This window comes from Habropoda laboriosa, unplaced genomic scaffold (genome assembly GCF_001263275.1).
Source record: "Habropoda laboriosa isolate 0110345459 unplaced genomic scaffold, ASM126327v1 scaffold1122, whole genome shotgun sequence".
Taxonomy (NCBI): Eukaryota; Metazoa; Arthropoda; class Insecta; order Hymenoptera; family Apidae; genus Habropoda; species Habropoda laboriosa.
In genome coordinates this window covers 4,965-16,489 of record NW_017101194.1, presented here as the reverse complement: position 1 = coordinate 16,489, position 11,525 = coordinate 4,965, and the positions used below count along the sequence as shown (strand labels likewise).

Sequence of the window (11,525 nt, the reverse complement as noted above, 5' to 3'; positions counted from 1 at the left end):
ACCTTTTTTTCATAATTCTATGAAAAATGTCCAAATGAATGTTCATGATAACAAGATATGAATTTCAAATATTTGTTTTTATCGCTGTTTGTTCTAAAGCCTACAGTGGAACAGTAATGTTCCATATCAAATTATAAGAATATATTCTCCAGTTGTGCTAATCTACAACATCTTAAAACTTTCTAACAACGAAAACTATTGTCTAATTCGAAATCTTCAAACGTATTACCTCCAATTCAAAAAATATTTTTTTCACTTGTGCTAATCTATCACTCAGAAGAACCCTCGAAACGGCAACAAAAATAAATTGCCCAATTCGAAATCTTCAATCGTATTATCTCCAATTCTAAGTATATTCCATTCCATTGGTACTAAAAGGGTTAAGAATTCTCCAGCGAAATAATCAATGAAACATCCTCGAGCTGTCCCCCCCCCCCCCCAAAAAAAAGAAAAAACAGTAACCAACCAACCAACGAAGCTTCCAATCGATAAATACAAGTAGAATCTTATAGAGAATCTACTTTATGTCACAGAATCGAGACTATTTCTCACACCTTATTGCTCGTATGCAGCCTCCTGAGTCCGTTCACACCAGCCTTGACAATCTTCAGCATCCTCACGCCTTTAACAATCACTTCGTGGTTCATTCGAGTTGTTCACCAGGGTAGCACAATTTTTTTTCGTATGATTACGTAGCGGATTATGACAACGTGGGAGGACTTAAAGGGTAGATAGTGATTCTTTGAGTGGAGGCACGCACGTATGATCAGACGACGATGACGCGAGAGAACGCGACTCTCAACGTCCCGACACCAACGAGGTACTGCGGCACGTAAGGGCCGTCTGCCAGCAGGGAAAGCAGCCGGCGAATAGGGCACATGCGCGACTTCGACGCGGCACTGTGAAATTCACCACAGGATAGAGTGGTATTTTGTAGCTGGTGAATGAATGAAACTAATTGTCACGGAGGTTTGTCTATTTGATGATATTTTTTGAGGTCGGAAAGGATCTTGGTATGAAGGGTGTGAGAAAAAGGTTACTTTGAACGGTTACTTGTCTGAAATCTGCAAATTTGTTAATTTGCTTAAAAAAAAATGTTAATATTTATATGGAAGTAAGATTTTTAGAGAAACAGAACCAACTAATACAACACATCACATTAGCAAATATACAGGGTGAGTCACCTAAGGCTGGAAGCTGAAATATTTTCATATTTAATTAACTTGGAAAAGGCTTCAAACAAAAGTTGAACATTATATACTGCTTTTTGTAGGGTCTTCACTTATTCGCCATCATGGTCAACACATTCTTGGAACATTTGCAAAAAAAGAAATATATGCATGTATAAATTTTGCATATACGTGTTAACATTTTTTTTAAGCACTCTGTATAATACATAATTCTTAAAATCTGTAGATTACTCTTTGTCTGAAAATCTTAAAATTCCTCTAGCTATTACATATATAGAATAGTTCTTTGGAATTATCTTGGGGAATTATTTTCTTAGAGAGATTTCCCAATTGTTAATTTGAAATTCAATAGTTCGGGTAAATGGTCCTTTACATGAAACTGGTATAGAGAGAATGATTGAATTCAATATGAAACTGATATCAATCAATAATTGATTGAGAGAATTATGTGTTTTTAATATAAAAAATTTGGGGATTTGTCTTAAATATTTTTTTCTTTCCAGGGATTAATAACTGTTTTCTTTTCTTCCTGCTTCATCTAGGTCAAACGCGCCATTAAAATGGAGTACCTGAAGAATGGCGCTTGTCTGGAGAGCTGGGAACTAGGCTCTACATACTAACAAGTGCTTTTTGTTAATTTGAAAGGTAGGTCTGCAGATTAGCCTTTGTCGGAAGGGCCAGTGAAGTTCACTTTTGTCTTAATTATGACTCTTGCCTCATTTTCTAGTCTTTACATTTTGTAATTGTATTATAAACTATTAAAAATGAAATTAAAGTGGCAAATTAAAATTGCTCTCTCTTCTATTTACCTGTTCGAAATATATAACCTATTTTTTGATTTAAAAAAAGTTCAAACTTTTAGAGACACATGATTAATAAATTCAATAATAATTTCTATATAGTGAATTTAAAACATTTTTCGTTTATTGTCTTGTAGTTACTGTTTCGTAATACAATTGTACGACAATGGTGAACGGTAATAGTAAACGATGGCGAATCGTATTTCAATCCTGAGCGTGAAAACATGTATAATAAGTACAAGCTCGTGACGTTGAGTCTTACGTGAGTCTGTAATTAGTTAATTAAACATAGCTGCCCTTTAAATAAACTTAACATACTTAACGATACGAGTACAATTATACAATTGCAATACCGTGCGAAGGAAAGGAGAGATTGCAGTGAAGTTAACCTTACTAAGTTCGTAATGTTATCCAGCACTCACAGAATATGATTTTAATAATAAATCTTTCAATTTTAAAAATATTCAAGTCATATTCCCGAGAACTTGTGTATGTATATATATAAAAATAATTTCTTTTCCTTTTATAAAAATTAAAGAATTCAGAAACCAAGTGATACTACATTACACGAGTAATTTTAGCGTCCAATTTTTCAGGATATTCAGTATGTAAATAATCTTATGTTTTAGTATATTTTAAACCTATTTCACTTGGTTTCCAAGCTCAAGACACCGATTATTTATTTTTCATATTTTCCACTGCATAGTATCACAGCAGATTGACCTCTGAAAAAATTTCTCAAAAATACTCTCAAGTTTCAATATTGCTCCGATTAAGTAACCAACCTCTTTTAAACTTAACAATTAAAATTGCTAAAAATCAACACCATGTTCATCGACATTACTATTTACATTACTATTTTAACATAAAGAGTGCAACATGCTTATTATAACGTTATATCACGTTATTGATGAACCAAGCGACTCTCCAATAACCAAGAATTAAGTACTTAATTAGTTGATCGCCTAATTAAAATTAAACCTACATTGTACGACAGTCAGCGAAAGAGTTGAGGCAGTTTCACATTACACAGAAATATTACAAGTATTATCGTTAACTTACATCGATGCTTAATACTTTGGTTTCCATTTCAAACGTCCCGTCATCATCGTTATTATCATCGACGTAATCTATTTTGATTGTCCACATGAAAAAATACATCTTATTGCACTTCTAATGCATAGTGAGTTTAAACATATTTATGAATACGTTCAGTGACCAACATAATCGATTTAAAGAACAATTTTTTTTCTTAATTGGACACCGAGCGATTCATGCTCCTACAGTACTTTTCACTGTACCTGGAAGACTATGACACGAATGGCGTACACAATAAAATCTCGTTTCTTGAAAATGAAACACAGAATTTTTTTGAAGACTCGAGGTGAGAAATAGTATAAATAAGGATGATTGTTTCTTTTCTACAATGTTAATGACACGGAGCAATGATCGTAGGTTCGTATTTACAGATGAAAAACGGTTAGGTATTATAAATAATTGTGTTAATTATGTGGGATTGATTTGCAACGCGTTCACACGTAAAAACTCGCAAGACAAAGATAACCTCACGTAACATGTGCATTTCATTTTTCATACAAAAGACAGAACCTTCTTTTATCGTTTCATATTGCAACGGTGATGAAATCTTATCGACACTGATAATTATTGCGAAACACGAATTTTAATTTGTTTAAAAAAATGAGGAATCCTGAGATAAAAAGGCGGAGATTAGAATAAGTAGATCGTTACTACGAGATCGGTTAAGAATTGCAAAATTCCTCTGAAAGTTGACCAACTTTCAAGGTATCTTTTAAAACATATAACAAGATGCAAATGATTGCATTCACTGTTATGGAGTAAAACTTGATCAATCCAGGGAAGTAACAAATACTTCCTGTACCTTAACAGTAACAATTACAGAGTAAGAATACAATAATGTGCTATTAATTAGTGAAATACAGGCCCACGTTGGTGTTGGACGTTTAGTATCAATTCTCCACCTTAAGAAAAAACGTAATCAAAAAATAATAAAATTCGTCCACCTTTAGATCCTCAAAAAATACAATAACAGTATCACAATTTCAAAGTTTGAACATTAAACAACATATCACTATAACATTGTATAACTAAACATCCATCAAACACAGGCCTTCAAATTCCTCCTACCCTTTTAAATCACTGTATCCTGATAAGCAGGTGGTCCACTGAGAACAAATTGCCTCTGGCTCTGCCTGACAATATCTGTTCTATTGGGAACCTGAGGTGTAGCCCTCACCCCATGATAATTACTGTAACTGGACCTAGCACTGGCTGGTCGATTATTGTAAATCTCATCCAGATCTTCCCCATTCAAACTCTGTGTACTAGTCTGCTGAAAAGTGGGGTTACTCTGACCTTGCCATTGCATGGGACTCAATTCACTTGGCTGCCAATTGTCAGTCAAATTTCTAGTAGAACTGCTACCATCCCAATTAGGATAATTCTGATTTGTGTAGTTACTTGTATTAGAATAATTGTTAGAAGAATCCTGGTTCCATAATGTAGGAGAGGACACAGCCATGTTCACTGCTTCTGGCTGCCAGTTAGAGTTCCTATCTCTGTCCCAACTCATAGAGATTCTATCATAATTGAGCGTCCCTTGAGACAATGAATTCACATTTTGGTTGGTCAAGTTACTAGGAGTAGTATTGGCATATAGGCTCTCCTGGTGATCCATTATTCGGTTCACAGGATTTTTTCTACGAGATTGTCTCACTGAACTTCTTCTACTGGATCTCCTTGTTCCATCACGAGAGATCACTGATCTTCTTTTCACTCTACGAGGTGTCATTGGTTTTGGGGACACACTGTCATCGTGTACTGTTGGTTCTGGCTGTGAGTACTCAATGCTATACAATGGTCTTGGCTGCTTCTTCTTCCTTTTAGCTTGGGCTATGTCAGAAACAGAAGGAACTCTTGTCAGAAGGTGTAATAGGTAGGATATCTGATTAATTTGTGCCTGGATACTGATGATCTAGGTTAACCTACACCTTTAGATGAAAATTGAAGGAGTGTACAGGTAAAGTATTAAGTGAAATGGTGATTAAGTATGAGTATTCAGTGAATCATTTGTGGTAGATGATTTAAAAGTTACTATAGTGTTCAAATGTTAGGTTTTCTGTGATAGGTTCTCCAAATTTTATCAAAGTTGTTGATGGATCTTTAAAATCTCTTCCATAACATTTTATTCTGTATACCAGGCACAAACTGTAAGGTTAAACACACATTCTTGAGTCAAGTGACAAACGCAACGAATTGTTGAGCAATTAATACAAATTACCAGAGCTGCATGAATTAGAGAATCGATCATAGTGATCAGATTCTACATGCATAATGAAAAACGCGTTCTCAACTTTATAATTTTAAGACAGTAACTTTATTTTCGCATGGTTTTCGATTACCAAACCACCCAGACCCGTTAATTCCATGTTGCGTAAAAATAACTATGTAAAAACTTTAGATTTCAATAATTCAGTAAAGGAAGAACTTAACTGATAGACGAAAAAATCCCGCAAACAAAAAAACAGTTGCCCGAAAACCGCAAAAGATAGGAGAATGTTAGAGAGGAGTGAAAGAAAAGAATGGGGTTAATAAATAAAAAAGCAAGCAAGTAGTAGGCATTGCACGTTTATTGTCGCCAATGAACTGCACCAAAAAAGGTAAATCATATGATACAATAAAATAAATTATAAAACTAAAATCTACGGCCTTAACGAAGTACACAACGTCACTACTGTACAAGCTTCGACAAGGGAAACGAAAAATAAAAGAAACTTTCGATTATACTACACAACACGTTCAACGACGAATCTGAAGTGACTAAACGTATAACAATCTTAGTCATTTTTTTCCATTAAATATTTCGTTCAACTAAATTTTAAAAATGGAATAATATAAATAGATTACGTAAAATACGTAAATTTAATCGTATGTACAATGTATATGTTCAATGAGCAATTTGTGTAAAATTCATTAAGTCAAGTATGCCCAATTCAAAGTGTAAAAGATAATTAATACATAATTGTACAAATAAGTATCCTAAATAAGCATTACAACGTTTGCAAAGTATCTAATAAGAATAGTTCTTAATGTAAGACGCCTTAAGTAACGCACAGGCTATATCGTAAGTCACAAACAAGGTTAACCATAAGTTCAATCAGGTGCGATGAGAAAAAATTCTATTGTGACTACAATAGAAGTTTACGATACACCTGCGATCGTATACAGTCATGTAGCATTGAAAATTACGTAATTGTCAATGTCTATCCATCGCTGCGAAACGTTACTGTATCGTTTATTGCATGCTTTTCCTCTACACAGTTTAGCAAGTATCGCGTGCAGATTGTAATTAGTCTCTATTATTAGATCGCGTTAAATATTCATTGATCGATCATTATGTGCAGCATATGATCTTTAACATTAGCAAAGCATATCGTTTAAAGTAATGACACTTTTGTGGTCATTCATGATATCCGCTAGTGTGTCAGTGCTATCCAAAGAAAAAGGTTCTATTTCCATATTTTTTACTCATCACAACTTAATTAAACTTTGCATATTGACCTTGATCTGCAACTCACAGAACATTTAGCATAACTAAAATGCACAGTCTATCCTTTGTCACTTCAGATTTAATTTTTCACTTCTGTGTATCAGACATTCTTTAATTAATTGATCCATGGAATGTCAGAAGTAGTAAAACTCTAGGGAAGTCTGTATGGTATCTTACAATTTTTCCATTGCACGTATGCTTTAATCTATATAAGTAGTTTATTCGTTGTTCAAAAGGGAGAGAATATATTATATAAAAATTAAACATTCTGTCGAACTTAAAAACTGTAAAAACAAGTACTAGCATGCACTACCAAATACTCAGACATGTTCATTGAAATCAAAGTGTTTCGCAGCACCGTATAAACAAAAGTTTTTCACCATTGTAATTACAACAAGCTAATTTCAATGCAGTCTAAAAGGGGTTGCTATTAAAGTGCTATTCTCGTTAAGCCAGGCCACGCGTGTTGTCAGAGGAATCCTTAATAAGTACCATTCGTATAATAGAAGAACATCATTGTAAAAAATATATAGACAAAACCTACAACATTCGTGAATGTTTACAATATAGCATTTCGTGTCTCATCATGCTGTACTCTTTTCCTTTTAAAATGTAACGTTCTGTCTCATATATTTAAAAGACTCTTCTCACAAGCACAACTTTTAAAGTTACAAAACATTGATAATAACATTTTTCAAACAACATGATAGTTTATAGTTCTATATGTATCACAGTGCATGTATTTATATAAAAGATGCATGTTGTCCAACCCAACATGATCGTATATATATGTATATATAAATAAATCTATGAGCAAAATAAAAAATTCTTCATATAAAAAAGAAGAAAAAATGTATTAATATGAACACGAAAGCAAACTCGATGCTAGTGAACACACATCTATTCCACATGATCAGTCAAGAATACTTTTAAGACGTGGCAATAAGACATTAGTAATTACACGTATTACTGTGATGTTAAAAAGTGATTTAAAAAAAAAAATATCTCTAGACTAATGAAAGAAGAAATCGGAAAAAGGCACCCTAAGCTAGCTACTCTCTAATCGTTCTATCTATTTGGCAAGGATAGGAATTCTATGTTACACTCGCGAATCCTACATAGAATAGCATCGAAGAACACGTACATAACCTCAGTCCATATGCTCTTTCTTTTTACAAACTAGAATAAGAACTCCATATGTCTCTTTCACTTCTAACCGCTAAAACGAATCTAAAAATTACTGGCATATAACGACAAAGGTCTGCTGTCCCTTTTAGACCTAATCTGTTTCTCTTGTTCATTTACATTCTGTTGATTCTCGATTGCCAATCTCGGATCAGAATAAAACGATCTCAATGGTTGTTCACGAATATGATCTGTAAAGACTCTAGGCTTGTTGGAGGTTTTATTTTGTTTAGCGGCGGCGGCGGGACGAGATTTAATACGCGGCGATGCAACGGGACTATACTTAGACGAATGTGGATAGTACATTTTGTTCTTTTGATACTTTAATTTAGCGGCACTGTCCAATGAATCGTACTCGTCGTACGGAGACACGGGCCTTTGTAAATGATCCAACGGGTTCGAATAATCGTTCGAGTAGTCAACATACTTTAGATCGCGATTTGATACGTTGCTATGGTCAGTTCTGATTGTGTCGTTTCTGAAACTACATTTACTCCGTACGGAGTTGTTGTACAGCTTATCGTTATGCTTTGGGAAGCTGTTATCATGACTAACAGATTGATGAGAGCTAGCTGTGCCTGCAGGGTAATTTTGAGCGGAATTTTTGTGAGGGTGGGCAGGTGATGGAAGAGCCGAGTAGCTAACGTACATAGGATGCAACGGCGTGTGGCCTGCCAACCCAAAGTCATCACCTCCCACAAAGTCAACTGAAATATGACGTAGAATCCATTGCATTAGATTGAATTTATTGTCTGTGACGTGAACGTGGTGATACTTTTTTTTTTTTTTAATCATGATTAATTTAAATGGTGTACGATTATAATTTCATTCGATATAGCCAATGTTATGAAGTAAAATAAAATAATTTATCAATTTTGTTGTTTCAATAATTGCAATAGTAAACTGTTGTTTGCAAAAAGATACATGCTGTATCAACGATTCAGAGACGGACTCGCGATTGTTCAAGCTCCAAAAAATGTTATTTCACAGTATACATTGAACATTCTCGATAGATTCGATCAGCGATATAAGAAATCGGTGCGCATGAGAAAACCATTTTACTTCGTGCTTTATAAAAAGGAGCAAATGCGTGCAAACCATGATACAGGCAAAGCACTTACCAAAGTGGAGGATCAAATCCACCAATGAAATCAACTGTAACCGACAACCCTCTTTTCAAGCAATAATAAATCTTAAATGATGTATGATTAAAAAAAAGAAAGATAGCCAGGATGATTTACTGCAGTTCGGCTCCATTGTAAAATATGTTGTTCAGATAAATATAAAAAGATTTATCATTGCGCCATTATTTATATGAAAAATAATGAACGAAATTTTGAAAATATTCACTGAATCTCGTTTACCAATACCAACACAAATATTACCCAAACTTACCACCACATAGTGCCCCAACATAGAACTCAAAGTAATCTCACTCAGCAAACAAATTTTTAATGCTATTCTGACACTGGTAATAATTGAAACAAAAATCCTTGGGCTTTATACTTACAACTGTCATCTTCCTCCAGGAAAACTTTACTTAAACAAATACCACCAATGATTGCAATAAACTGAAACACAAGAAATATTATTTTAAATAACGTATTTAATGTAATATTGTTAGGAAATAAAGATAAGTATAATACTTACACCTAAGATGCATTGAGTAGATGCATGTAAAATTTCAACTACTTCATAATCTAGCACACAATCTGTCACATTTGTAGGTCGGGCAGGTCTGAATAATTCTGGTTCAGTAACATCATAAATAGCTTTGCAACCTGGTCCATTGACATGCCACCAAGAAAAGCTACCAGTACCAAGGTTTAAAATATCACTATTCTGAAAGATTAATTACAATGAAAATCCATTTAGAATTAAAATTACAAAATTGTGTAGAAAATTATTACTTACATTGTCCAGCACACCCACATTCAGATAGAAACATATCATGAATATATTCCACCCCAGCCATAGTGCATTCCATACACAATACTAAAATGAATTTAATAATATAAAAATATACCCAACTCATTTCTTGCATGTAGAGTTATTAAAATGAAATTGATGATTTCACTTACTGATATGATATATTTAGGTCTATATTGAAAGGCCCCAAAAAATCCTAAGATTACAAATATAATATTGAAGAAATTGACCAGTATCGGAGCCCACATAAAGCCCAGAAAGTCGAAGACCTGGCGCTCTATGGTAGTGATCTACAAAGCAAGAGAAACAGTACCAATTAAATTCAATAAAACATCAAATAAGTCAGTGTCTTAACATTAATTTTCTTAATGTCTTCCAACTCCTTTTTGTGCACATTCTTAATCTGTACCAATTGCCCTGTGTTCTAAATACCCAATTAATCAGCTGCTCTGAATGAGAGCCAGTGTTCATGAACCGTTTAACATGCCCTCTTACTTTCAAACAAACCATTCATTTTAAATAACAACCCACAATTCACTGCTTCTATTTTTATCAATTCAGACAATTTGCCAATGACATTGGAACAAACAATTTCATTTCCTTCGCAACAATCGCATATTTTAATTTACAAATTGCATTTTCGTGATATAATACAGAACTCCGCCATCGACGCCAATTAACAAGAAAGCGTTAGAAAGTGGGAAAAGCGGCGGCAAATGGATCGCCCAGTTTCTACTCAGGGATCTCTGTTCCACGAAGATAAACCACGCGACCTGTGAATCGATAAAGCGATACGATAATCGACCAAGTGCGTACAGTGTTCCGTTGTGTTATCGTCGACAAAATCGTTTCAATCAACAGTATCAATTTACCAAATTAACAAACGAGAAACACATGTACGGAACCACAAGAAGAAAATAAAAATCCTCCTTTCGAATAGGTTGAATTCACCAAGAAAATCAAGCTGTGTGACTCAGTCGCGGAAAAACGCGAATCATCACACAGGATGACGAAAGGTTCAATAGCGGGGAATAGAACATTTAATCCATCGGCAAAACTCACGAGTTGTAGGACGCATATTGTCAGCAGAAAATGCCTTCGATTACAAATTCCCATGTCATTTGGCCAAACGAGTGTTTAGCGTTGCGGGGCCACGATCTCTTTGGTCACTCAAGGTGGACGATCTCGCTGCGCGTACGCTGCATCACTGTGGCACGTTCCAATGCGCCGCCATGTTCTCTCGACACTTGTTCCGTCCCTTTCTCGCGGCCGACTGGTGCAAGTGGCGTGTGCACTCGCCTCACGATAGGTACGATTTCGTAGCCGAGCAACCTGCCCACGGTCCGTTCGAATAGATCGTTCCACTGGAAGCCGATATTCGAGCGCGTTTCCCACTTCGCCGCTTTGTTCTTACGCGGTAGTCCCCACTATTGTGTGGCGGGAGATACGTTCCGTGTTTTATGAATTTATCGTTGTACGAACTTGAACGTTACAGGAGCTTTGGAGATAAAAACTGTTATCGTAAACCTGTGTAAGACAATTGTAAAATATTTTAATTTTAGATCAATGTATTGAAAAGTATATCAAACTGCATGAAAGTTCGTGCATAATACATAACATCATTGGGAGTGTAGTTCTCATTACGTCTAACCTTAACGATGAATTCTAATGGCAGAGACATATCAGGTAGGAGAATATACAGGGTGTCTGTTTTAACTGGACACGGTGGAATATCTCATAAGGAACGGAAGGTATCAAAGAAATGTTCTTGGAAAAATTGTTTGGTATGGAGGGGTACATTATGTAGTATAAACAGTTTTTCTGTAGATGAAG

The 11,525-nt window shown here is 34.9% G+C and overlaps 2 protein-coding genes across 3 annotated transcripts in view; both read right to left on the bottom strand.

The window, feature by feature from the left end:
- The window catches only part of LOC108578069 (glutaminase liver isoform, mitochondrial), a 21,747-nt gene extending 21,027 nt beyond the window's left edge, over positions 1–720 (bottom strand). Inside the window, 1 exon segment of the mRNA XM_017941324.1 lies at positions 555–720. Coding sequence (XP_017796813.1) covers positions 555–647 — 93 coding nt within the window. The 5' untranslated portion in view covers positions 648–720.
- A 3,440-nt stretch (positions 721–4,160) lies between these two features.
- Positions 4,161–11,018, bottom strand: LOC108578070 (sodium/potassium-transporting ATPase subunit beta-1-interacting protein). 2 transcript variants are annotated; one of them, XM_017941325.1, is made up of 7 exons: positions 10,755–11,017; positions 9,845–9,982; positions 9,678–9,758; positions 9,414–9,605; positions 9,274–9,334; positions 7,820–8,470; positions 4,161–4,921 (listed from the first exon to the last, which is right to left on the bottom strand). In XM_017941325.1, the coding sequence occupies exons 1-7, from the start codon at positions 10,806–10,808 to the stop codon at positions 4,161–4,163; spliced, it is 1,938 nt and encodes a 645-aa protein (XP_017796814.1). In that variant the 5' UTR covers positions 10,809–11,017. The 2 variants fall into 2 exon arrangements, with proteins under 2 accessions (XP_017796814.1, XP_017796815.1); XM_017941326.1 differs by lacking the exon at positions 7,820–8,470 and having other exon boundaries at positions 10,755–11,018.
- Positions 11,019–11,525: the final 507 nt, after the last annotated feature.

Bases quoted from the DNA above. Each gene is read 5' to 3' on its own strand.
- LOC108578070 (XM_017941325.1), bottom strand. From the start codon at position 10,808: ATGGGAATTTGTAATCGAAGGCATTTTCTGCTGACAATATGCGTCCTA. The intron at 9,759-9,844 runs GTAAGTGAAATC...AATTCATTTTAG, and splicing joins GACCTAAATATATCATATCA to TATTGTGTATGGAATGCACT. The intron at 4,922-7,819 runs GTAATTTTTAGA...TTTCTGACATAG, and splicing joins ACCTTTGTCGTTATATGCCA to CCCAAGCTAAAAGGAAGAAG.